General features: G+C 39.7%; 1 protein-coding gene across 11 annotated transcripts in view; it reads right to left on the bottom strand.

Annotated features, from left to right (window-relative positions):
* Positions 1-6,967: 6,967 nt before the first annotated feature.
* RFX3 (regulatory factor X3) overlaps positions 6,968-25,939 on the bottom strand; it is a 214,897-nt gene continuing 195,925 nt past the window's right edge. For 10 of the 11 annotated variants that reach the window (XM_077344913.1, XM_077344912.1, XM_077344914.1 and 7 more), the window contains 5 exons: positions 19,666-19,815; positions 18,458-18,666; positions 17,540-17,693; positions 15,781-15,823; positions 6,968-14,966 (listed from right to left, as the gene is read on the bottom strand). In XM_077344913.1, the coding sequence (XP_077201028.1) occupies positions 14,728-14,966; positions 15,781-15,823; positions 17,540-17,693; positions 18,458-18,666; positions 19,666-19,815 (795 nt within the window). In that variant the 3' untranslated portion in view covers positions 6,968-14,727. The remainder of the gene's footprint in view (positions 14,967-15,780; positions 15,824-17,539; positions 17,694-18,457; positions 18,667-19,665; positions 19,816-25,939) is intronic. The other variant, XM_077344920.1, reaches the window with a different exon arrangement.

Consider the following 25,939-nt stretch of genomic DNA (forward strand, 5'->3'; position numbering starts at 1 on the left):
GTCGCGCAACCCCCGCTCTTAGCATTGTATGGAGTGACACCTGGTGGTCACTCTGGGAAACGACGCCTGCTTTCCGTAGGAGTCCTGAAACTGACACCCACAGAAGTGCACCCCGGGTATTTTTGTCCTCCTAATTGGTTGTCTAAGCACTCACTCACCAGCTCTCTGTTCGCCACAGCCATTTGGGGACAGTTATCATGGGGGCATGCCATCAGTGTTGGCCATGTTTGGTGGGACGGTGGCTATAATTAGTGTTGCCAATATTTGTGTTGCTGGCAGGGCTTCGTTGCCTTTAACAGCTGCCTAACAGAAATGAAGCGGGTTTTACCTGGTGTGGGGAAGTGATAAGTTAATACTGTCCCTTCTGAATATCCGTGGACTAGGTATTCTGTTTAAAAAGGCACACAAACTACCACAATATTTTTTTTCCAGAGAAGCAGCTCTGATTAAAAATGCTCATTACCTGTATCTTATTATGAAGATCCAGAACAGGGAATTTAGGGGAAAGTAATGATATAAAAATAAATTAAAAAAATAAAAAATGTCCAGCAGCTAAATTTAAGACTTTAATATTTGAGTTCAGTGGCTTATGAGGCTCTTTGACGCAAACTTGTAGTAGGCAAGAGTACAGCCTCCCTTGCTACTTGCACAGCAGCCACGCAGGAAGTTGGCCACGGTGGGGTGGTGATGATTTTGTGCCCCTTTTCTTCATGGCCACTTTGCTGTCCTCCAAAAGCCTTGGCAGGCTCACCTGGGGTGTTGTTCTTCATCCTAAGGACAAAGTAAGAAGGCTGAAAGGACAGACCTTCCCCTCACTCCAGAGACACAAGGGCTGGCTAAGTTTCAACCATGGTGGTGAGAGACAATTGTACATGCCCAGGAGTAAACTGGTTATTTGAAGGCTTAGTTATACACTTAATATTAAGAATTATATCTTATAGTGCTCTATGTATTTGCGGTAGTGCACAGAATATATATACCAGCCTTTCTCACCTTTTTTACCATTGATAAACCCCTGAAACATTCTTCAGGTGTTGAGAAACCCTAGAAGTGGTACAGTCATGCAGATTAAGATCAGGAAGTCCCCCTCCCTTCACATCCCTCCAGGCCTATCATTGGCCATTTTTTTTTTGGGGGGGGGCAGGTCAACATAACCATATATGGTCATATCACCCAATAAATGTATAACACATTTAAAAAATATATTAAAACTTAATTCCCACTCATTCAGGAACCCCTTTCAGGGCTGTCAAGAAACCCCAGGGTTTTGTGACACTCTGGTTGAAAAACCCTGATACATAGTAATCATATGGCCTTCTTTTACTGGTTGTAATTGTGGGTATGGTTCTGAGAGCCAGAGGGAGCATAACAAATATAAACTGTTAATTCTATAATCATAAAACAGCTACCTACAGAGAACAACGATCAAACTAAATAAAACTAACTAAAGTGGCAGGGGGGGGGCACCCACAACCTCATGCTTTTCAAAAATTTACCAATTGTCTGAGTAAACAGAAAACTTTTGACTGGCTGTCTAAGGTGCTGTATGTGTGGGGGATTCCAAAGCCCAGGTGCCAGTGCAGAAGAGGACCTGTCCTTGTTAATCCCCCACCTCTGAAGGTGAGTGTCTGTAGGACAAGGTCTGCTTGTGAAGGGCGCAAGTAATCCTTTAATATCTTGGGCACAAGTAATTTAGGGCTTTAAAAAATGACCAGCATTTTGAATTGTACCTACAAACAGACAGGACACCATATAGTTCCTTCAGAATTGGAGGGAAATTATAGTCAGCAGTAGTGCCAGATTTCCCACCAAAAGAAGCTTCTGGACTCTCTTCATAGGAAGTCTCCATGTAGAGTGCATTGCAGTGGTCCAGTCTGAATAAGATCAGAGCATAGGGGAGATCCACAATATCCACAGGGTGACCAATGTTCCTGTTTGTGAATGATGCTTATAAAATATTAGATGTTGCCATAAAATAAAAAAGGTCTTCCTGCTGGATTGGTGAGGGGAAGTGAGGACTTTTAAGCTTTTGTGTTTTATGTTGTTTTTGTACTCTGGCTAGTTTGTAAATAGTTTATTGTTATTGATTTTATGATGTTCTTTGTTTTTATTGTGTTCTACTTTGTAAACAGCTTTGAGCAGACTATCCAGAGAGGCAGCATAATTTTCTACATAAATGATAAATAGATGACTTCAGGAATCCAGGTGAAAAGCAGTACCTCTTATGTAATCATTCCATTCTTTTCTTAGAACACTATTGAGTGTTTGGCTGTAACTTCAGTTTGTTGTTCCCCATAGCATGTTTTTGCTGAAAGAAGATCCCCATTCTACAAATATTAATGAAGAAATACCTTATCGGAGCAAAGACTGTCAACAAATTTAACAAAGAATACTTTGATCATTGCCTTCTAAAATGTTTCAATACAGTTGAATTAATTAGTTAACAATAAGTAGAAAATCTGAGATAAAATTACACCTCTAATTAATGCTACTTATTTTCTTCCTTTATATGCTGCCTTGTTCCTTTACGGGAACCCACCGTGGGTGGGTTTTTTCATTTTACTTTCATAACAACCCTGTGAGGCAGGTTATGAGAGAGGCCGAAAGTCACCCAGCAAGATTCCAGTGGGCATTCAGAGTCTCTGAGTTCATAGTTCAAGAATCAACGATGGCATTTTCTCAAAGGCAAGTACTAATGTTCAAATTTCAAATGAACAACATATAAATGACTAGTTTATATTTATTTTCGAATTCATAATTATTAAGCCTATCTCACAAGGTGCCTGTTGTGGGGAGAGGAAAGGAAGGCGACTGTAAGCTGTTTTGAGAACCATCTGCTAGTGAAAAGCAGGGTATAAAAACCAACACCTCCCCTCCCCCCATAAGCAATTCCTTCTGCTGTAATTTTTTTCTAGCTTTTTAAAAAACTGTAGCAACGTAATTGTCCAGGCGGTGTCACTATTATATTTCAGAGTAGCATTTTAGCTAACAATAAAAACTATCATGTGAGGAATTCTAGAACTGGTTTTAAAATTAGATTTGAGGCCACAGGGGCCACTGACACTATTAATACCCACATTTGAACAAGCTAAGGTATAAAATGGCCCTAATTTGTTACTATCAAGGAAATGTTTTTCTGGTGAAGTCTTGTAGAAAAACCTTTTTTGATGTATACGTTAATGTGGTGAGGAACTTTGTGTGCATCAGCAAAGCTGAGGACAACACTTTAAGGTGCTTAGACTCTGTGAAGAGTACTTTTTTCTGTGGCGACAATGTTAAAATAGCAACCAATGTGGTCAACTTTGTTAGTGGAAATGTCAGCATACATTTTCCTTGGCACAACATCTTCAGAGCAAAAGCAAGGATAGCTGACCATTTTACCAGTTTGCAACATTTCAGTAAGAGGGCTCTGTAGTTTGGTGCAGCATGACTCTTGCCCTAAAACGGTGTGTGCTCACTATCATCTACATAGATATATTAAATTTTCATCATATTACAGAAAGGGAAGGGGGATGAAAAGATCAAAGAAGGCTGTTAATCTTGTACCATTTCCACACTTGGAATAAGCCCCTCCTTACTGGATGTCCAGTGGCAGGGCAAATTCTTGGTTCTGCTTGACATCGGTAGTGAGTCAGGGCTGTCTCAGGGGTGACTCAGGTCTTTGTTTGCCTCAGGGGAAGGGATCGTGGATATATCCGCTTCCCCTTTTTTGCCTCAGGCGGCAATAAGGCCTATGCTGGGTCTGGGCTATGGGAAAGGGTCAAGTTGGGCCATCCAGGTCCGGCCCCTCCGCTGATTATGGTGTCCTAAAAGGGACAACAAAATGTTCCACATAATATTGCATTTGTAAACAACAACAAAAAAGGCCACCACTGCCCTGCAGCATGGCGGAACCTTGCCACCCTGGCTGCCCGTGAGGGGGCACAAATCTTGGGTGGACTGGGTGAAACTGCCAAACGGCTCCCTTGGGTTGGAGCAGGAAGAGCCATGGCCACCTGCCCTGGCTCAAACAACAGGCTGCAGCCCTATGCAACGGCCTCTGTGCAGTAAACATCTTGTCTTCTTTGCAACTCCTTCCCTACTTCTCATACAGAGATGCAAAGTTTATAGTGAATGTAAACTTTGTGCTTATATTTCCGCACCACAGTTCTTCTTTGCTTCAATCTCCTGATACTCATTGTATAGTATTCTTGATTATGTCAAAACTTGATTATGTCAAAACTTTAAGAGCCTCTTCCTGAGGCTCAAATCCTACACAAAGTATAATATTTAAAGATTACATCATTCATAAACCCTATCATGCTGGGCTTCATTGAAGGGAGCAAGAAGACGGGGTGAGGGGGGAAAATATTCTGTGATAATGAACAAATGTGATCATATTAAATTTGGCTGTATTGTAGCAATATTCTGAACTGTATTTATTTTCCTCTGGGAAGGAACATACTGATCATGTGTGAGATGGGAAATCAATCTCATAAGAGGGCAATGTAAAATGAAATCCAGCATTTGTCTTTGAAAAGTAGGGGCCTGTGAGACTCATGGAGGAGGAATCCTGTCCTCTCACCCTTGCCTGCTAAACCCAGGCCCAGCTCACTAACACTGCTCCAGCAATAGCTCTTGCCAGACTACGATTTACTCCTGGACTCCATTTGGGACTGCCACCAAACCCACAGCAGCTCTAGACTCCGTCACAGGACTCAGAAGGTAGATGTTTTTTTTGTGGTGGGGGATTTAATCCCTACCCATGTAATGTTTTAAGGTTTTCAGGTTTTTCTGCAAACCTGAGGGCTTCCCCGAGTTTGCAGAATAGTTTTGTGTTAGTATGGCCACAAATCACTGAACGATTTGATGCCATGTAACTTCCATGACTTACTCAGGCCAACCTGTTCACCAGCAGCCATACCATGAAAGCTAATGAGGCTGTTGTGAAGATATAATGGGAGGATAGGAAAATATTATGGGGCTTTTCGCACCGGGATCTTTGTTGCAAATTGGTCACTGAACGAAAAATCGCCATTTAAAATAGTGGAATTCGTCATTATGCATACCTGCCTTTGTAGTGGAATCCAGTTGCGTTTTGTAGCGTTTCCCGCAGCTTCCGGTCTCGGCAGAAAAGGAAGCGCTATTTCCAAGCTCGTCCCGCCCCTGGCCGTCAAGCAGCCAATGGGCAGCCGTTAGCATGCTCCCAAACAGCCCCTTTCCCTTTAAGAAAGGGTTTTTAAAAAAAAAGACCCATTGTAACGAATCTGTGTAGATTCGTTGCAACGGAGAGACCCATCCAGCTGCCTAATGTGAGCTGTCGTTTGATCGTATGATCGTTGCCACGCTGCCTCGAGTGATAAAAAAAAAATCCCCCCCCCCCTCACGGTCCCGATTTTCGGCTGAATTAACGTGTAAAAAATAAAGGGACTTTATTTCAGCAAACGGGCTTTTATGTGGTTTGTGCTTAGTGACTAAAGGTGAAGGACTGAAGCCAGGGAAGTTTCTAAACAGAAAGAGGCTCGCTGGTGCGTTTATCCCCGCTCACTCGGAGAAAAAAAAAATGGCAATCGCTTCGCCGGAAGTTTGAAGGACAGGCTCAGGAGGAGGGACTTTGAAGAAACCGCAACAATGTTAATGCACAGGTCTTTATCGCTAGTGTTGCAGATTGTTTGCAAGAGTGTAGCGCTTTCTGGAGGGTGAATCCACTTTTTGGGATTCCCCTGAAAGCGCTACAACGAAGCGCTTTTTGCTGATCGGTTTCAGGAGTGTTGCAGATTGTCTACGACGTTGTGTGTTATGGCAAATCAATAGCGTTTCCAATTGGCAACCATTGTGCGATTTTGAAGCCGTGCAAAAAGCCCCATAGGGGCTTTTTAGTCACTCCGGGACCCTATTGGGGAGATACAAAGTGTGGCGAAAATGAAATAATATATAACTGAAGATTGGTTGGCGGGAAGGTAAGGGTAAGGAAAGGTAAGGATTTGGGGGTTGCCAGGAGAATGAATACAAGGTCATACAGGGGGAAATGAGGTGCCCCTGCAATTTTTTGTTAGATTCCCCAATTGTCTAGTGGTGAACATCATCTTTCTTTGGAGATGGTTGTCCAAACAGATGTGTGCTCAAGGCTTTCCTTCCTTTTCTGTCCTTGGCAACCTCTACCTTTAACGCAGTCACCCCCTTCATCCTAGAGGTGGCTGGGTCAGGAAAATATCAGATTGGCATTTTAAAATATATATGAATAATAAAGCTCCCAAGTGCACCTTCAGACATTTCACAGATTCTTTGTATGCAGGTAATGATCACATAGAGCCTCTTGTGGCGCAGAGTGGTAAGCGGCAGAAATGCTGTCTGAAGCTGTCTGTCCATGAGGCTGAGAGTTCAATCCCAGTAGCTGGCTCAAGGTTGACTCAGCCTTCCATCCTTCCGAGGTTGGTAAAATGTGTATCCAGCTTGCTGCTGGGGGGGGGGGGTTAAAACGGTAATGACTGGGGAAAGCACTGGCAAGGCCACCCTGTATTGAGTCTGCCATGAAAACGCTGGAGGGCGTCAACCCAAGGGTCAGACATGACCCGATGCTTGCACAGGGGATACCCTTACCTTTACCTTAATGATCACATACTAAAATTACATTTTATTTTATATTATTATGCCCTATGTGGAGTTCTGGAATGTGCTGTCAAGTACTGGCTGACTTATGGTGACCCTGTGGGATTTTCAAGGCAAGAGACATTCTGAGGTGGCTTGCAACTGCCAGCCTCCCTGGAGGTCTGCCATCCAAATGCTAACCCTGCTTAGCTTCTGAAATCTGAAGGCATCAGGCTGGCCTGAGCAATCCAGGTCACGACATGTATCCCATACAAGAAGTATTTTCTTTTCCTTCCAAACAACACAACTTCTCCTCTTTCTTCTGAAGAAAACAAATGTAGCTTTTCCCCTGAAATACTCTCAGACACAATTCTCCTTGATAAAAATGAAAGCATTCTAGTGTTTGTAACAAGAAAACAAATTTATTGATTTTTAAAAGACAAGACACAATTTTGTTTTGAAAAACACAAGAAAGCTAGCCTGAGTTCAAGTCTGAAATATTCAGAAAAATCCTACTATCTTTAGTATGTTCCAGTCATTTGTTTAAACAACACACTAAAAGTTAATATATATTTTTATAATTATAAAAGTTCCCCAGTTATTGTACAGTACACAATACAAATTGCCCACAAACTATTATTTAGCTCCTGCCAATTTTGAGAGGACATGATATACTAAAAGATTTAGCATTTTCACAAAAATCACATCAGGAAATACGTATTTACAAAATCAAATACATTATACAAAACCCATCACGTTATTCTGTAAAGATGTTTTCTTTAAATAATTAAAAAGTATATTCAACTGTAATCCAAAAACTGGAAAAGAACATTACATTATCTCACACATACAATCTACAAAAAGTTGCTTACCTCATTTACATTATATATTCAGTCAATTGGAAAATAAAGCGTTCCAATATGCTCTACTAGTGTTTCCTGTATTTCTGTGCTTGTGGGACTGAATAGCATGATCTGCCACTTACCAAGTGAAATTTTAATGATGGCACTGAATAAAAAAAAATACAAATTAAAAAAATAAACAGAACAAAAATAAGTTACATCAAAGGTAAGAAAGCCCTGAGTGATAGTTCCTGATTGGTAAGAACTAATATTAACCCAATCAAAGCTTACCACCACAGGCACAAATTTCCAAAGTTTTGAAAAAGGCACACAAAAGCTGAGTTTATTTTTACAGCCTCACTATCTATCTAATGCTAAATAAAACAAAAACAAACTTTAGATGGGGCAATTAAAGTATGGGAAAATCTGCTTCAATTGTTTATTAAAGTTATTTGAAATTGTAATTACAATGGTAAATTTAAATATTTGTTTGTGTTGCCATATAAAAGCATTTACAGCCCTAACTACTTTTAGAAGTCTTATGTGCAAGAAAGAAGTTCTGTGAATTTTAGCAACTTACTTTATAGGGTGTTTGCTAAATAATATATCTTGGATAAATATGTGAAAGTTACCTGACAGAATTCTTATCCTGTTTTGCCATAGGATGGACCCAATTCCAGACTAAAAATTCCAGAACAAATACCTGTTTAAGGAAATAACCTCATGCAAACAGTACTTTCAAAATATTTTTTTCCTCTAATTTGGCCATAAAGGATTATCCAGTAATTTTACAGAAGTATATAGCTAATGGCTACAGCAGAGGACTGGTGGAAAGAAACTACTGGCCTCTTGTTTCTGAATGCCACTAACAACATGTTTCTGCAGGAAATCACAACTTAATTGCTCCATTCAGTTCTTGCTAAAGTTAAGCCAGCATTATTTCTGTGACTTCAGAGGAGAAGACGTAACCAGAAAATACTATCCACAAAACCCTGCTGGTGTGTCAAGGCTACTCATTTCGGCACAGATTGCACAACAGCACTGTTTGGTGGGCAGCACTCAGGGTGAAGCTCGTGAAGAAATGCACGGTTCTTAATTCAGTCATATAATCAGCATGATTTTCATTTTTCTTAATTTATTTCACTGAGAAATTCTTCCCAAATATTACTCAGGGCTTCCAACCCCAACATAATAATTTATTTTTTAGAAAACAAAAGAAAAAGAAAACAAATCAAATAAAATTTAAGACAATTTATTTTGGGGGAAAAGGCATATTCTTTAACAACAACTGCAACAACAAAATACCCTCTAGGCAGTCACTTTGTAAGTGGCTTTAACTATTAAGTAAAATTGGTAACGTAAACTCAGTACTACTGGCACATAAAATCACTAGCAGCAATGATCAAGGCATGCAAACTGAGAAGCATTTACAATAAATTATGAATAATAAGTTCAAAAACCCTTTGAGTATTGCATTTATTTTTAATTATACATTAATTTGAATAAAGATTGGTAATACAGTTGCATTGGACTAATGGACAGAATAAACAGGGTTGCACCACAAACTGCTTATTGAGAGGTACTGTGTGAAACCCATATACTAGGATTTTGCAGAACAGAATCTAATCAGGCCCACACAATTTCAAACCCAGCAAGCCAAACCCAGTGTACCAACTAGGCTGCTAGATGCTGAACCACAAGACTGTTCTAGAGCCTTTTGGAAATCAACAAAAACAGAAGGGTAATCAAGCCTTGGTGGGCCACGTGGATTGTGCTTTGGAGGGTCATGGGCTTATGTAGAGAATGGGTTGGTCTGGCATTTACAATTACATTTTTAATGAAGTCTTCATATACTCTTTTTTTTAATATGACCAATTTGCTTCTGAATTCTTTAAAAACCCTATCTGCCTTTAGCATCAAACCTAGGTGAAGGATCATGTAGGACAGGGGTAGTTAAACTGCGGCCCTCCAGATGCATTCGCTGGCAGGGGCTCATGGAAATTGTAGTCCATGGACATCTGGAGGGCCGCAGTTTGACTACCCCTGATGTAGGAGATAAAGGCTATGATCCAAAAGAGTTATGCTAGTGGTAGTAATACTGTATGTTTCAAATTTCTCTTAAGTCCCTAATTTCAGATGTTGACACCATGGAAGAGGTGATTTTTTGAAAGTTTCAATTGTGGCTTGTTTCTTCTGTAGCTACATTAGAAAATGTAAAGATATTTATGGATCCAGTGTTTTTATCCCTCAAGCACATACAGCTTTTACCCCACAAGCACATACTGGACTGTGATCATTGTTATATCCACTGAGTGGCCATTTATAGAGATTGTAGCATGTAAAATTAAATCTAAAAATGTTTCAAGTTTTGGAAAAACCTTATCTATATACAGATTTTAGTATTCTTATAAGATTTCCCTACTATTCTGAAATAAAGCTATTTTCTTATTAAACTATTTTAAAAACCATTTTCTGTACCTTACAATTTATGTCTGGGATCAAATAATTGCCTCATATTCAACATAAAATAACTGGAATACTAGGTTGCTGTGGGCAACAGATGGCAGTGATTATTTTATACCCTAAATGCATTAAAGATCAAATCAGATGTCTTTATCAAATTCAAGTATTTAATCTGGAAGGAGGGGGGATAAACATTTGCAACACAGCTATATCATACATAGAATGTTTTTAATGAAAGGCCTGGAATATGGTACACTTATGTGCAGGATGACACAATCTAAAATCTAAAGTTAAAAACAAACACTTGTTGAGCAGCTCTGGTGGGCCTGGAACTGAGGAGGGCACAACTCTCAAATAGTTTCTCCTTAAAATCCACAGGTCTTTTTTTTCCTTTTCAAAATTATCTGTGTTCTTAAGATTTATTTCAGATTGTGGGAGTTCGGGCACAGTGCACTCAGAATACTTAGTACTCTCACTGCTCCAAAAGATTTGTTCTAGTTATCAGATTAATTTACAATGCTCAAAGGGTTCATGCAAGGCATTACCATCAAAAGAATTTTCTAACACTAGAACTAAGCACTCCATTTATGCTTCTATTCCAGTTTTCTTTAGTCACCAAACAATTTCGCAAAATACTTGAATACCTCTTCCTTTCAACATGTTTTAATCATATACACAGAGCCTGTCCTATAATGCAGGAATAAGGGCCCAATTTTCAGGAACTGATAGTGCTCTCAAGAAGTCAGTGTTATGTATTCTGGAATTTTATTTTTAAAAAAATCTCCAAGGGTGATCCATTTATTTAAAAAAAACATTCTATGAATTAGACTGTAATAAATGTCAAACTAATCTGCTGTTCTGCAGACTATGCTTTATGAAATCTATCAGGACCTTTGATGTTCTACTAAATGTAATCTGAAATAAGTGTTTCAGAAGTTTACAAATACCTCGTTTTAAACTAAAGAAACAGTATGTAGATCTGTACATTCCTGAATGATGGTACCATTAGTACTATTCCAGTATCACCAAATGGTGAACCAAATGTAACATTGCACATTGGTAACTTTTCAAAAGGTGACCAATTCCTAAAGTAGTGTTGTATTTCCAAGTAACAATACAAAAATGCACATAAAGCAGAGAATTCTGACGAGACAGTATAACATCTGTTAGATAAAGTGACAGCACCAACTATGTTGCATTCCTGAAGAGTTTATGAAAACTGGGCCTATGTGTCCAAGAAAAAAGTTCAACAGTATTACCTACGTTGATCACTGCATTACCTATTCAAGAGCCGAAAAGTCTTAATTTTTTAAAAAAGGTAAATCTTTTTCAAACTAATGTTTAAAGATAGGTTACTCACAAATCTTATGAGTCCTTTCTCCTGCAATGTCCACAAAAGTGCTTATATTAAGTCAGTAGCCTCACTGGTACTGAGGCAACATCCTTATTTTATGCTACATAAGTAGCTGAATATTGATTATTTTGTTTACTACTGTATCCAGGATACAAAGCATTATGTGGGGAATATATATAAATACACCATAGCTCTTGAGCTCCTCTCCCCAAAGTCAAAGGATCTCTGGGGAAGCGTCTAATGCAGCATAAAGAAGCTGCCCTTGGAAAAGTAAATTAGAAAAGCCCTGATATGTGTGCACAGAAGCACTTGGGCACATACTAGTGAGAGTCTGAATCCTGGCCCTTAGACATAACTGCAAACAATGCAAAAAATGCTTTAAAGGACTGGTATGAACATATAGGCACAACAAGTAGCATAATATCAGAATGCTACTCAAAGTCTTGTGGCTTATTGACTATATCGAAGAGCCTCTAGGGATAGGGTTAGGGTGCCCATTGGACTCAAAAATTCTGTTACCTGTTTCTTATAAATCACATTTATCTCATAACAAAAGGAAAAAATCAACAGCCATTAAATTAAAACCTACAATACTAATTAAGAGTAATCTAACTTGCTATTCCTTCAATTTATTTGAATTATGCGGCATTTTGGATGCATTTGGGGCAATATTTGGCTGCTGAGGGCCATCTTGTTTGAACAGTTCCACTGCAGACCAGAACACCATTATTGTATTGGAGCATGAAACATGGGTATACTTTTTAATCAACCTTTTTGGCACATTGAATACAGTGATCAACTGGGGATGAGGCTGGAGATGGTTTACAAAGCCCTGCCTCTCTAACAAAACTAAATTTGCATGTTATAATCATAATCATTACTCTGCACAAAGAAACAAACATTTATAACTAGAACAATGATAAGAAAACAAACAAGCTTGCCATAACAAAGGATTTTGCCCAGTAAATAACTTTCATCTAATACAGAACATCCTTACCAGAGCCTTAAAAAACTATGCTGAAAAGTGTTTCTTTGTTTTTACATTTAATTTCACTGTATTTAAGTGTAAACATTTCATAATGCACAATGAGAGGGAGCAACTATCACAGCTTACTTTTTGGAAAAAAAATTGGTGAGGGGTACAGATGTGATGGATTTTGAGAAAAAAATAAGGGTACATTAAAATAACAAAGGGAACAAAATGATAATGGAATACCAGCATAAGAATGGCAGGGAGTACTAGATACATCATCTAGTCATGCCTAGCCAGTGGGCTTCAATTTCCACAATTTAATGCAAATTCTTAAAGCTTAGATTACAAACAGAAATGCTCAAATTAAAAAATGTCTTTAGATATTCTTGAAACATGACAAATCTCGGATCAAATGTGTGAGCTATAAATATACCATTGTTTTCATATGCTGTTTAAGCATTTGGTGACTGCAACTTTAAAGATTATCTTTCAGACAACTGACAATCAAGACCTCATATTTTTTACAAAGGCCTTTCTAAAGTCCAAAAATTTTCTTTGTGCTTTCCTTCATTTTTGGTTTGTTTTGATCAAACTAAGGATATCCAGGTATCTTTTCAATGAATGAAATGCTTAATCCATTACATCTATGATAAGATGATTAAAATTCAAAGGTGATAAAATAAAATATGATTTAACCATTAAATGAAATAGTAGACTGACCCCCCACCATCTGTACAAATTGAAACTATGCTTATTTTACTTTTTATAGTGAAAACAAAAAAGAAAAGGATTTAGGAAAACATACATAAATTCTTGTTTGGGAGTTGGCTAATCTATTCTGTTGATCTTATTATGTTAAAGCTAGTTTTGTTTTTTCACCCACTCCCCCCACCCATTCAAGAAAATCTGATTAGTAATAAAGTGAAATTCATCTATAAATAAGAAATAGCTTGTCACTCTAAGAGGGATATTAAAACTATCTAATAAAAAATCTTGATTTTTGATGTAACCTGCCCTTACAGTTTAGGGAATTTGAAAGCAGGGGGAGAAGAGAAGACAGGCACACTTTGTTGAATCAATGTAAGAGTTATTAACAAGAAAATCTTAGCTTCAGTTCTGTTTTAAGGCACCATGTAGTAGCCGAGGTACAATGATCCCTGATGTACATTCTTAAATGGCAATGGTCCGTCTAGCCACCTATTCAATTCTATGCAACTGGGAAATAAGTACAAGTGACATGTGCCAGTTTCACTGTCTTTTAACATTTTATGTAGAAAATGAAATCCACTTAAGAACCAGGAATTATTTTTGAGCAAAATTACAATGCAGGTTGCTACATTCCTTGCATCCAATAATCTATCTTTAACAAGAGCAGCAGATTGAACTATCAAGAGGAAAAGGACATGGAATAAAAAAGTCATCTGAAAGGAATGGTTTCCTGCATGTCCAATTCAGCGTAAGTAGCACAGGCATTAAAAAAAAATACACACACAAGATACTTTTTTTAAGCTTCAGTATCTAATATCTGTAGTCCCACTGAAGAGCAGAAACCATCTGCATAGTGGTCCCATATGTTTATGAGGCACACAATCCACCAAAAGCACTACAGAAACACAATCTCCACTCATTTAAAATGTGGTTTAACCCATGTTTTGCATCTATGGTTGGTTTGGTTTGAATCTTGCACAAGCTTTACAGAAATGAATGGAGGTTGTGTAGAGTCAGCATTTGGCCAGATTGTCCCTGAAATCAGTAGTCTTAAAAGATAGTTGTTAAGAAAATAACTACAACTGATTTTTTAAAAAGAAAGCTTGCACTGTCTGTGATGGAGTCGTTATGTACATTTATTAAGTACACATTTCCACATGCTATGAGAGCTATTTATCCTGTAATCATTAGAATAACTCTTCCTCTGAGAAAGAAGACAGTCTAAATTCTCAAGCATTTAGCATTATAATAAAATTTCCAACCCTGAACACTCTGAAATTTATCAAAATAGGATCTTCCAGTTCTCTCCAATGAAAGCTGCCTTTTAATAGTAACTCTAATGCAGCTGCTATCAAATGAATATGCCTCCAGTGTAAATCAACAAGGATTTTTTGATATTTCAGAGTGCATTTAATTTTAAAAAACCCATTTATACAAAATCACCATGACTAACAGTTAACATTAAAATATTTTGTAAAAACTATGAAAAAATTAAATTACTTTTAATTATAAAGAGGACAAAAACATTAACATTAAGCTTCGCAAAAACCCTTCTTGACTCTTGAAACTAAGAAAACTTTTAATATTAAGCGGCCAGTGTAAAATGATTGTATTTACCAATTTATTTTTTTCCAAAAGAGAGCTGGCAAAATACATACACCCATTCCATTTCACAACTCCAGTAAAAGTAGCGTTCAAGCACAGATAAAATTTGACAACAGTCAACCTTCAGACTTCTTTTTTTGCATCCCTCCCCTCCCCCATGATAAGCCCAACATCAACAGGGCTAATATAATCTGAAAAAGTAGCTTTAATATTTGTTAGACTGCAGTATATGTATTTCCAGTAGCACTGCATTGTCTTATAGTTTGAGTAGCTGTAACAATGTGCTCATTGTGAAGAGGATTCAGGAGGCTCTGCTGTACTCCACTCTCGAGTACCGGCTGTAGGCAGCCCACCTGAAAGGCCTGGCTTATTTCAGTCTTCTCTCTCTTTGCTTGTGGCTCTCCAGATTCATCCAGTTCTTCGTCTATTTCGCTTTCAACTTCACTGCCTTCATCTGCACAAATAATACACCATGAATCTTGCACTCAGGAAGAGCTATATTCTTATGCCATATTAGTAGCAATTTTAACAACATTATAATTAACCTTTACTAGGGAATTATCAGACTCTTTTGTGACAAGAAGGACTAGCTTACAGACGTACCTGACTAAGCACCACCTTCCTCCTTGACTCCTTTTTGAACTTGATTTCCCCGCAATATCTGATTAGTCAAATAAATTTGGGTTTGAAAAAAAATGCTCCTGGAGGTTAATTTGCTTACTGTTACCTTGAATACTGCAGTACACCATGCTGCTTTTTTTAGTGGAAGTCTATACAAGCAAAAGAACACTTCTCATACAAAAAAAAAAAAAAATAGGGGGCAAAACTTTCCACCATTGCTCCTTTCCGTATCATTCCCAAGGGTCTTTCATCCCTCTTTCTGAAGAGCACGAAGGGCCTTTCATCAGGAATGGGAAGGCAGGAAGGATATTTTCCATAAACACAATTCTACTTGTGGTTTTGTGCATTGAAGTCCATACATATGTTATAAGCATTACAACACTGATTCAAGATTTATTATGGAAGTTCGCATACATAGGTCTAGCTCCATCAGGTTTACAATGGTATTTAACCTTGATCACTCTATCAGAGTGTAAACCTTATCCCTCACCCACATAACCTACAACCATGCTTTGAACTGATTTAGTGATTCGGCACTGTGTCACGTTGTCTCATTTTAAGTCTGATTTACATGGTCAATAAATTCAGATGGCCCTTGTGACATGTACAAATACATTCAAATGCACTGTAATTTACGTAATACTAACCTTTGTCCATATTTCCAGGGGACACGGCATTTAGATCACCAAACTGCAGAAGAAAAAGTCATGAATGTATATGTCTTTGATATTTTATCCTACTATTCCCTAGAGCAGTCCAGTTAACAACCAAGGCTGCTATTAACCATAACCCCAGAAGTAGCATGCTGCAAATTTATAGCACACAAATGTGTACAACTAATTAGTTGTGACACCTTTGAATATCATAACTGACCCCTATGGAGAAATCTCATGCTATAAGATGAACCTTATAGGAAGAGCACATTAATCAAAGCATATACCACATAGTCCTCTAAAATTAAAGTAGACTGTGTAGAATTACCTAGGAATCAATACAGGGTAAAAGGAGAAGGAAAGAAAGAGGAACTGGAGGAAGACATATTGAGTGTTTGACAACAGGCTGCAAAAGAAGCAGTGCGAATTTTAGAACACTCTGTGAATAAACATAACACTTGCTGACTTTTTTGCATTTTTCTTCATAAGGCACCACTCACTTTGCACAAAAATAAAAGTACAGTATAGTATGTAAGACAGCTGTCTACCCTTTGGTGCGGTAACCAGGATAACATGACATGAAACAATTTATAAGGACTAGTATTCCTTTCAGCATCAAAAAGGGAACATCTGATTTTCTTAAACTAAAGCAGTATTTTAATACAATCAATATAAAACTCATGAGAATAATCTACTAAAAATGAGCTATTACTACAAAGGGAAAGTCCTCTTTGGGAAGAAAACCTCCAATTTCCTTTGTCCAGGAAAAAGCATTGAAAGAATAATGATTTAACTTCATTCATGTGGTCTGCCAGAGTGACAACAAAAATATGTAATTTCCTATATGTTTTATTGAAGATGACAGGCTTGAAAGGAATAGCTATTTCAGAACCATACTAATAAGGCAGGTAGCATGTATTGTATATGGCTAAAGGCCAAAACAATCAAATCACACAGAGCATAAAACATAAATAACATCATTAATATAACTAGACCAGAAGGTGCTTATCAGATAAAAACTCTTCATTTGTCAGATGCAACTTTAGACCCTTGGTTGGGTTTTTTTGCTGCCAAGGCAAATGACAACTCTCTGTGTGACACAAGCAAGTCAGTATTTGACAGGAAAGAAAATCAGCTTCTCAGAAACTAACATGGTGAACGATAAGAGCAAAATCTGAGAGTTCCAATGCTCAAAGGTAGGTCAGTTCTAAACAAATATATTAGAAAACTAACTTTAGTACAATAGTTTTATTTAATTACTAGCAAGAAAACCCATTGCAACTAGGAATGCAATGGGCGCTAGGTCCCAAAGGACACCGGCAGGCGCAGATCTCTCTCTCAGCAGGAGCCATAGGAGGTAATCAAGGGTAGTAGGGAAGCAAGGGCCTTTGTAGTTTGGGGCTTGTTTGCCGTTTGTCTCTGTCTGTCTCTCTCTCTTCCTTGCAGCAGGAGCCATAGCAGGTAATCAGGGGTCGTCTGCAGTTTGGCAAGGCTCTCTGTGTCTCTCTCAGGCATCTGAGAGCAAAGTGGCTAGTGTCCAGGGAAGGAGGGTGGGAGCTGGAGAGGGAGGGGCCAATCAGGGTGCTGCCAGTAAGGATGTACCTGCCCTCCTTCCAAAGTCTGCAGCAGTTAACATGCATTCCCCTTCAATGCTACATTATGTTAGGCTACCCTTTGTTAACTACACACATTTTGGAGAAAGTTATCTCTAATTCGCATTTATATCAACTAGTAAAGTAATGTGTGAACTTACCTCTCCCATGACTGCAATAGGTGTCTCTCCTGTGGCTTGAGCAACACGATGTTCTACCAAGTAAAACATGTATTCATCATACAATAGACGGATCAGATGAAAAGAACCAAAGCTAGCAGCACTGCGCAAAGTTAAATCTCGAATAACCATTGAGCTGTTTAAAAATGAAAATATGAGTGGGTAAACATCATTCAGTAAAAGAGTTCAGAAACCTCTGAAGCATATAAAAATAATTCTCAAACAATTGAGAATTTCACAATGAAAGTTCTACTAAAATGCATTTTTCTCCCCTTTTTCAATCAGTATCATTTATTCTAGAGATGCAGGGAAATGACATAGCAGATAAGTGGTAGCGGCTGTGCATACTGAGCAGTAAGGAAAATATATCCTCAGAAGTACAGTAGGTTACATCTTTACGCGTAATAGCACATTAATTCACAATAAAATAATTCAAATCTTCATGGGCCATAGCTCTATACATCTGCAGGCCATATGATGCCTATTACAGTCCATAAGAATCACAACATCTATCTGTAATTCGGTTCTCATTTTGAGAAGACCAGTAACATCATTCTTCTGGTCAATGACCATCATCCTACAGAGATAAGCCAATGTGAACAGGTTAACTTCCCAAATTTTCATCCCCAACCACAACAAATCCCAAGCACAAATAACTACATTTGTTCACTTTTCTCTTGTCTCTCTCCTGTATGTTAAACTTTAAATGGCAGGCACTGTCAGAGATGCATTTTGTTTGGGGGAGACAGACTTATGTTATAAAATGCTATATATATATATATATATATATATATATATATATATATATATATATATATATATATATATATATGGACAACAGTGTTATTAGTTACTTATCTGAGTGAATATAACCTATTTAGAACACTTTCAGAAACTAACCTGTAAAAGGACCACTTTAACAGAAACTGCCGTGCTGCTTTAGGAAAACTAGGTCTTCCTTCATATGGTTTCAGTGCTTGCATCATTACATTATCAAGCCAGGCGGCCCACTGCTCCAGAGTGCTCTGTTGCTGAAGAGTCATCTTGAAATCGGTTTCCAACCTCTGTACCATGTTGTCGTCACACTGGCACACCCAGGAAGCCTGCTCCTGTCATAGTACAAAAAGAAGTTAAAAGAAGGGAAGCTTCACATACCTCATGTCAACTGTAGGTCTAAAAAGGGACAGAGATGGAATAGATGGAACTAAACAGTTGGGGTGACTACGGTAGCCAGTGTGATATATGCCAATGAGATTTCCCCTAATCCTTATGTGAATTCTAAATTTGGAGCACAGGAATCATGAAGAGGAGGAACAGAATTGCTGGTCATATGAATGTGACTGAATGCTGCTTCTCATCATTTGCAGGTTATCCAGTTATTTAAAATGAACCACTAACTATTTTCTTCCACAAGTTGGCTTAGATAACTTTTGCCTATAAAAGCAATAGTTGATTTTTTTTCTGGTACTGATAGATTTCTGCCCAGAGGTTTTAAAAGGTATGCAACTACAGCATTAAAAGATTCTAAAATGTAGACATGTTTTGTGATTATTTTCTTGTAATGAGAGTGAGCTGCAACTTGTTGTATTTGTGTTATGTACACTTTGTGTGCATAAACAAAGAAGTCTTGTGGCAATTTTTCTAGATGAAGCTATGACAGTCAGATCAGAGACTCAAACAGGAAAGAACAATGTGAGCAGCTGAGGGATCCCTCTCCCTCAGACTGAGAACTATCACGGAACAAGGGCACAGGGGACTGCCACTTTAGGGGGCTGCTGCTTGAGTTACAACTCACCAGTGGATCTTTGGGGGAGGTCTGGCAAGAGCGGTAGCCCAAAGGTAGCAACAGACAAAGTAGTTACCAGCTGCTCATGAGGACCACTGTCTGCGAGATATGCATGTTACAGCACTGCCTTTAAAAGGGCTGATGAGCAGTTCCTTGACTTCAGGCTGTACAGAAGGGAAGCCAGTGGGAGGGGGAGGAATTGTGCTGTACTCAGACCCCATCTCTTCTCTTTCTAAGGCCAACTAGGGCAGTGTCCTAGAGCCAAGACAACATGGAGGGCAGGGTCTGAACCTCTCCTATATATTGTGATATTCTAGCATACCTGGACATTGGCAAAATCAACACGGTTGAGGTCACTGAGCATCTGGTTGATTTGAGAAGTGTTCTGCAGCACAGCACGAGCCGCCTGAGCCAGGTGATTAAGAGATGTGTATCTTCGCAGAGTCTGAGCAAAGGCACTTACAGCGGCAACCTAGGAAGAGACAAGGTTAAAGTACACACTTCTGCTTTCACAGATGGGCCAGCAAAATTCCAAAACAGATTTGCCCTTGCTGAGATATGCATTTTTCACTTTTTTATTGACAATCTCTCCAGGAGAAAGATGATACATATACAAGTGTGGTATGCTTGGTTTTGAACCATTCAATCTTTCATGAGATACGGTTAGTCAAAGCAAGAACTCATAATTTGATTCTGGGAAGGCTTAAGGGGGTGGCAGGTAACAGAGGATGAGCGATTGCGATGTGAGTGTCCTGCATAGTGTAGGGGGTTGGACTAGATGACCCATAAGGTCCCTTCCGACTCTATTATTCTATGATTCTATTCTATGGTTTGAACAACAAGCTTGAATCCTGAAATAATTCATACAATCTCTTAGGCAAATATAACACCAATATATTCTGTAAAGCAGGGGTCTCAACCTGAGCCCTCGGGGAGGGCGGTATATAAATATAATAAATAATAAATAAAATAAACCTTTAACTTGTAGACTTCATGAGGCTTTCAAGCTCTTTCTATGCAACTTTCCAACCTGTTTGTTTGCCACTATCACCCTCAGGTCATTTCCCCCTCAGACCCACAGTGTTCCTTCTGTCTCAAGAGACACTGTCTACTGCTGTTCTTTCTCTTCCTTGCAAAAAATACAATAGGGTTGCACTTACCTGTAACTGTTCATCACTGACTTCTGTGCATACACACATTAGGGCTGCACTTGCACAGGCTGGATGAGCGATAGGGATGAGTGACAGAAGACCTTATTTAGCTTAAAAGCTCCAAAATGGGATCCCACCCTGATGGGAGCCACACATGCACAGGTTGTCCCATTGATTGTATCATGTGCTCTAGGAGTAGCCACCACAAATTTTCCCAATATCAACACAAGATAGAACTGGTGACACCACAATTGTTTGTGAGAGCTCACTGCAAGGTAGGATAGAAGGAATGCGTGTCTGCACAGAAGAAGTGATGAACAACAGTTACAGGTAAGTGCAATCCTATTTTCATCTTCTGTCTTACTCTGCAGCCCCACATCGGTACACTAGTGAGAGGTATCACTTGAGGAGATGTGCTGAGTTTCTCATTGGAACAATGCCTACAGTACTGCCTTCCCAAAATCAGCCTTTCTTGACTGAAGATCAAGGGCCTAGTGTCTCATGAACATGTCTTCTGCTGTCAGCTGCCTTGCAGATTTCTAAAAGCAGAACCCACTGGTGAAACACAGATGAACCCTGTGCTCGAGCAGAGTGTGCCCTAATGCCAAACCCTGCACCTCTATAGGAGTCTCATATGGCAGAGACTACCCAATGAGCAATGGATTGTGAGGATGCAGCTCTATCCTCCTAGGGCCCCAGTAACAAAGAGAGCTCTAGATCTCCTGAATGGTTTGGTCCTATGCAAATAATAAAGTATTGCTCTCCAAGCATCCAAAGTGTCAAATCTTTTTCCAGTCCTATAAATGAAAATGGGAAAAATGATGAACAGGACAATTTCCTGGGACAGGTGGAATTCTGATACAACCTTAAGGAGCAGTACCCAATCAATAAAGATCTTAAGGAACAGCACATCTACCCTTAAAGCAGCTGGTTCTCCCACCCCTCTAGATGAGGTGACAGCTACCTTCATCAAAAGGAAGGTCAGGGCATAAGAAGACAAAGGCTCAAAGGGAGTGACTGAATGGGACCATTTTGTGGGATGATTTGCGGTGTGGGTGCAAACATATTAAAAGCAGTCTCTTTAGGAACCATCATGTACATTTATGGGCAAAACCTGAAGTATCTTGGATCTTGGTATAGAATGCAGCTATGGCCAAAGGTCAGGGGCAGCAGATAAGCCAGAACCACTGGTAATGAGCAAGTGAAGGGGCATACACCTATTTGAGGCACAAGCCCTGAACTAGCTTCACTTTAATTTGTAAGAATACCTTGTAGAAGGTCTTCTTGACTGTAATAGCATCTCTTTAAACCCTTGGGAGAGGGAATCCCTCAAGGTTGGCTCTTCCACACCACCAAATGAGTGTAATATCGTGGTGTAACAGAGACCTACAGACCAGGAGCTCTGTGGTGGGAGGAAGGCAGACACATGCAGTTTTGTTTCTCCTTGTGTTTTTGTAAACTACAACAGAATTGATTGGCTGTTTTGACAAAGAATTATCATTGGCTGTATTTGGTTGTGTGACACAGTCTACTAATGTAACAGAATTATTTTTTGCTATATATTCCCTGTCATGTAAGGAGTTCATAGTCTGACGAAGAGTGCTTGCACTCGAAAACTCATGCCCTGAATAAATATTTGCTGTTCTTAACGGTACTATTGGACTCTGATTTTATTCTTCTCTTTTTGACATGTTCAGAAAATTTGGGCCACCAATATGGCCTCCATGCCCCCTGCCCAACAGGCAGAAACGGCACAGAAATGTACCCCTTTCCAAGGTATCTAAGTACTCATGCCTTAAAGACACAGGGTCGGTCTCTGCCAGGGGACAGAAAAGTGTGTGTGTGTGTGGGGGGGCTTCATGGACTGAGCCATAGAGAATAGATCTACACAGGGAAAGCCCCAAAACCTGAACATTTAGACTGCATATCTTTCTGCAGGGACCATCCATACTCGGAATGGTATTCCCTGCTCAACCTATCTGCTTCCACATTCAGGGCTATGTGGATGGCTTTGGGATATTATCAGATCTGAAGAACCTCTTGCCACACCCCTATGGCATCCCTAAAGAACCGCAGAGAGGTAGTACCATTATTGTTTGTTCAGATAGTACATGGCAGCAACATTGAGTCCTGACGTAAGGCAATAGCTGATGCCATGGCCCAAGAAGCTATGCTGGTGGAGTGCTTGACTGCACTGGTCTTTTGCTTAGAGAGTTTGCCTCCAACTGAATCAGGTGTGCCAGCAACTTTGAGTCCTCAGGCAGCTGGTTGAAATATTTAGACAGGCTCTCCCACAAACAGAGTTGATATCCCCTCCTGATTGCTTGGTAATTTGCAAACCAAACGTTAAGCACTGATGAGGAGACCAGCTTCCTCCCAATGGTATTCAGTGTCTACTCTCAATGCTGAGTTGGGGATGCAGGGTGACCTGGGCAGTCTTTGGCCTGCATACCCTCAGTTACCACAGATAACAGAGGAGGATGGACTACCAAATTTTGCTTGATCTAGTGGAGACTTTGCAGCTTTCTAGAAGTAGCTAGAATTGAAGCTGGTTTGATCCAAATAAGAATTGTCAGGTCAGACAGGCCCTCTAGAATCATAAGAGCCACTGTAGCTGATATATCCCAATAGGGCCTACTTAAAACATTGTCCTCTGGATGTATATTGGAGATTGCCATGTCCGACTCTAGTGCCTTTGCCTTTCTTAAGAGTTACTCCCCATAGAAGTGGAGATTCTCATATGTGGAGACTAGGGCAGGGTTCTCAGCTGTGCCATCAGGCAATGGGTCAGAGGCAGTCTCTGGATTATAACTGGAGACAATCAAAGTCTACTCATCCATCTTCCTATAGGGGGATTGAAATAGGGAGAGGTTGGCCAGTTCTTCTAAAAATCAATAGCTATCTCAGACCATTCCATAGGATGCAGCTGGTTCTTACTGACTGAGGTAGGTGGGAAACATAATAGGAGGGCTGAGCTGCTGGCCTTCAAACTGATGGAGCTTGATGCTCAGGGTGCCTAGGCTGCTCCTGTAGTATATCAGAATGGTCATTCTCAGCTCCAAAGAAAGATCCCAGAGCAGAAGCCAAGTAGGGCAACAGAGTGCAAGGTGGAGGGATCCTGGATTTCAGGCTTTGTCCAAAGCCTTTTGTGGTGCCATCTTGAATGCGCTCTAGGAAGATACTTATCCCTGTTCTAAAGACTTCTGATGATTCTTTAGAGGTGTTTCAGATGAAGGTCTCATATTCTCAGAAACATCTGGAGATCAAGATCTCTGTGCTATTTCTACCTCTGGTATCACAGCCCCTATCCTCTGAAGTGGGATCGGTGCACTCTTATAAGAAGCCACCAAAATGAAGCAAACCGATAGGGGAACTGAACGGGAAAGGAATCTGGTCTGGAAAAAACCATTAGGCCTGAGGTTGAATCAGAGACAATAAATAACAGTTGACAATAAACCCTTCTCCCATAGGGTCACTGACACTCAAACAGACTAGGTCTGAGGAATATATTTCGGGCAAATAGTACAAGAACCCACATACTGTGGGCCTTGCTAAGGCCTAATAAGCATAAGTCATGCTCATCTGAGTAAAGCACCTTCTTCCCACATTTAGCACTTTTTAAAAATACCACCTTTGACACCTTGCCAGGACCACAGGTGAACAACCATTCACCCTTTGACTTCACAGCTGAAAAAGAAAAATTCTGCTCTGTGAAGTAGACAGCAGTGCTAATCATAGAAATGTTCCACAAATCGGGGGGGGGGATGCAAAAACACAACTTGAAGGCCAAAACTGCACACAACTAATGGATCTCACTAGCGGTGCTCCTTCCATTGGTGAAAAAGGCATTAAGGGCAGGGGGCATCCAGCCCTTGGAGTACATGACATAATCAGCGAGAAAACCCATGTATACTCCCATCAGGGCAGGACATCCTGTTTTGAAGCTTATTACCTAGCTCCCATCAGGGCAGGACATCCTGTTTTGAAGCTTATTACCTAGAAAAAATCTTCCGCAGCTGGCCTGCACAAGGGCAATTCCAATGTGGGGTTACACAGTAAGATGGAAGTTGGAGCATTGTTTCTTCTGGTCTCCATGGTTCCTCATGTCAGACCTCTCTTGGTTTTATCCTCTGCACTAGCATTTTGGCCAGCCAGCTCAGGTACCCATACCACTCAACTTTTTCACTCCCCTTCTGCATGCATTACCATGCTGAGTGCTATATATGTGTGTTAGGAAAATAAATCACTGTGTGAATGGGTACAAGAGATGTCTTGCCTATTCTTGCAAAAAAAAAAAAACACTGGGAAAAGGGCAGTAAAACACCTAGTATTTTTGCAGACAAACAAATAAACAAAGTGTTTTGTACATAAACATTTCTAGAAACTCAATCCCTCCAAGTGGCTTCCAAGGTTACTGGTGTGGTTGCTGCTGCAGGCAAAAGCATTCTTCCTTCCTTAACAAGAGCTGGTTACTCTGATTGCTTCCCTTGCTTGCCTCTCCCACCCACTCTAGCTAGAAGTCTTCTCATGCATCTGTCATTGCAGAAGCTTGCGATTGGCCCCTTGGGTTTAAAGAGAAGGAGTATTCTCTTAGCAGGGAAACTTATGGGATTCCCCTTCCCACACCTTCTTCCAACAAAGTTTCCCTCCCCCTGGTTGCCATTTGGCTTCTTATCACTGAGGCTTGGCTGGCATGCAGTGATGTGTATGCACACTCTGAATCTAATTTAAAACCAGTTTAATGGCATATATTCTGCTCCAGGTAGGATGCTGCTCTTTCCCATCCAACAGTCCCTTTTTAGAGGGCTTCCAATATCTAAAGTATTGAAGGTACACCGTGGATTTCACCAAGGAAGAAATTGATCAAAGCGAAATCAAAGAGGCCAAAACGTGATTCTTTCTTCAAGTTTTATTGGCTGTATCTCTTACAGTCCAACGTACAGATTTGGGTAAGTTGATTTATGGGTCTGAATATTTCTGTACATGATTGTAATATGGATATTAATTATAACATTGCCTTAATTTTAGACTGAGAATGCAACCACTGATGAAGATCAAGAAAACTGAATAAAAAATAACTGGGACCCCATTTTGGTTGTTGACAGGTTCGACTGTAAGAGATACAGCCAATAAAACTTGAAGAAAGAGTCACATTTTGGCCACTTTGATTTCCCTTTGATCAATATCTAAACTATTAGCATAAGTAGTTTTAAATCTCAAAGCAGTGTGTTTATTTTGAAATAAATCTCATAGTATTCAATGTATTTAGGATTGCAACTCTGCCAACTAGTAGGTCAGATTCATAATCCATTTTCTAAAAATTCTTCCCAGACTCTGCATATGGCCCTAATATTCCTGAGAACTGCTGTGGGTAGGAGGGGCATGGGTCTCTTCTTTGCCATGGCTGAAATGAAAATCCTCATTTAATAACAGCTAGAGTGGGGT

Source organism: Paroedura picta, chromosome 7 (assembly GCF_049243985.1).
Source record: "Paroedura picta isolate Pp20150507F chromosome 7, Ppicta_v3.0, whole genome shotgun sequence".
Classification (NCBI taxonomy): Eukaryota; Metazoa; Chordata; class Lepidosauria; order Squamata; family Gekkonidae; genus Paroedura; species Paroedura picta.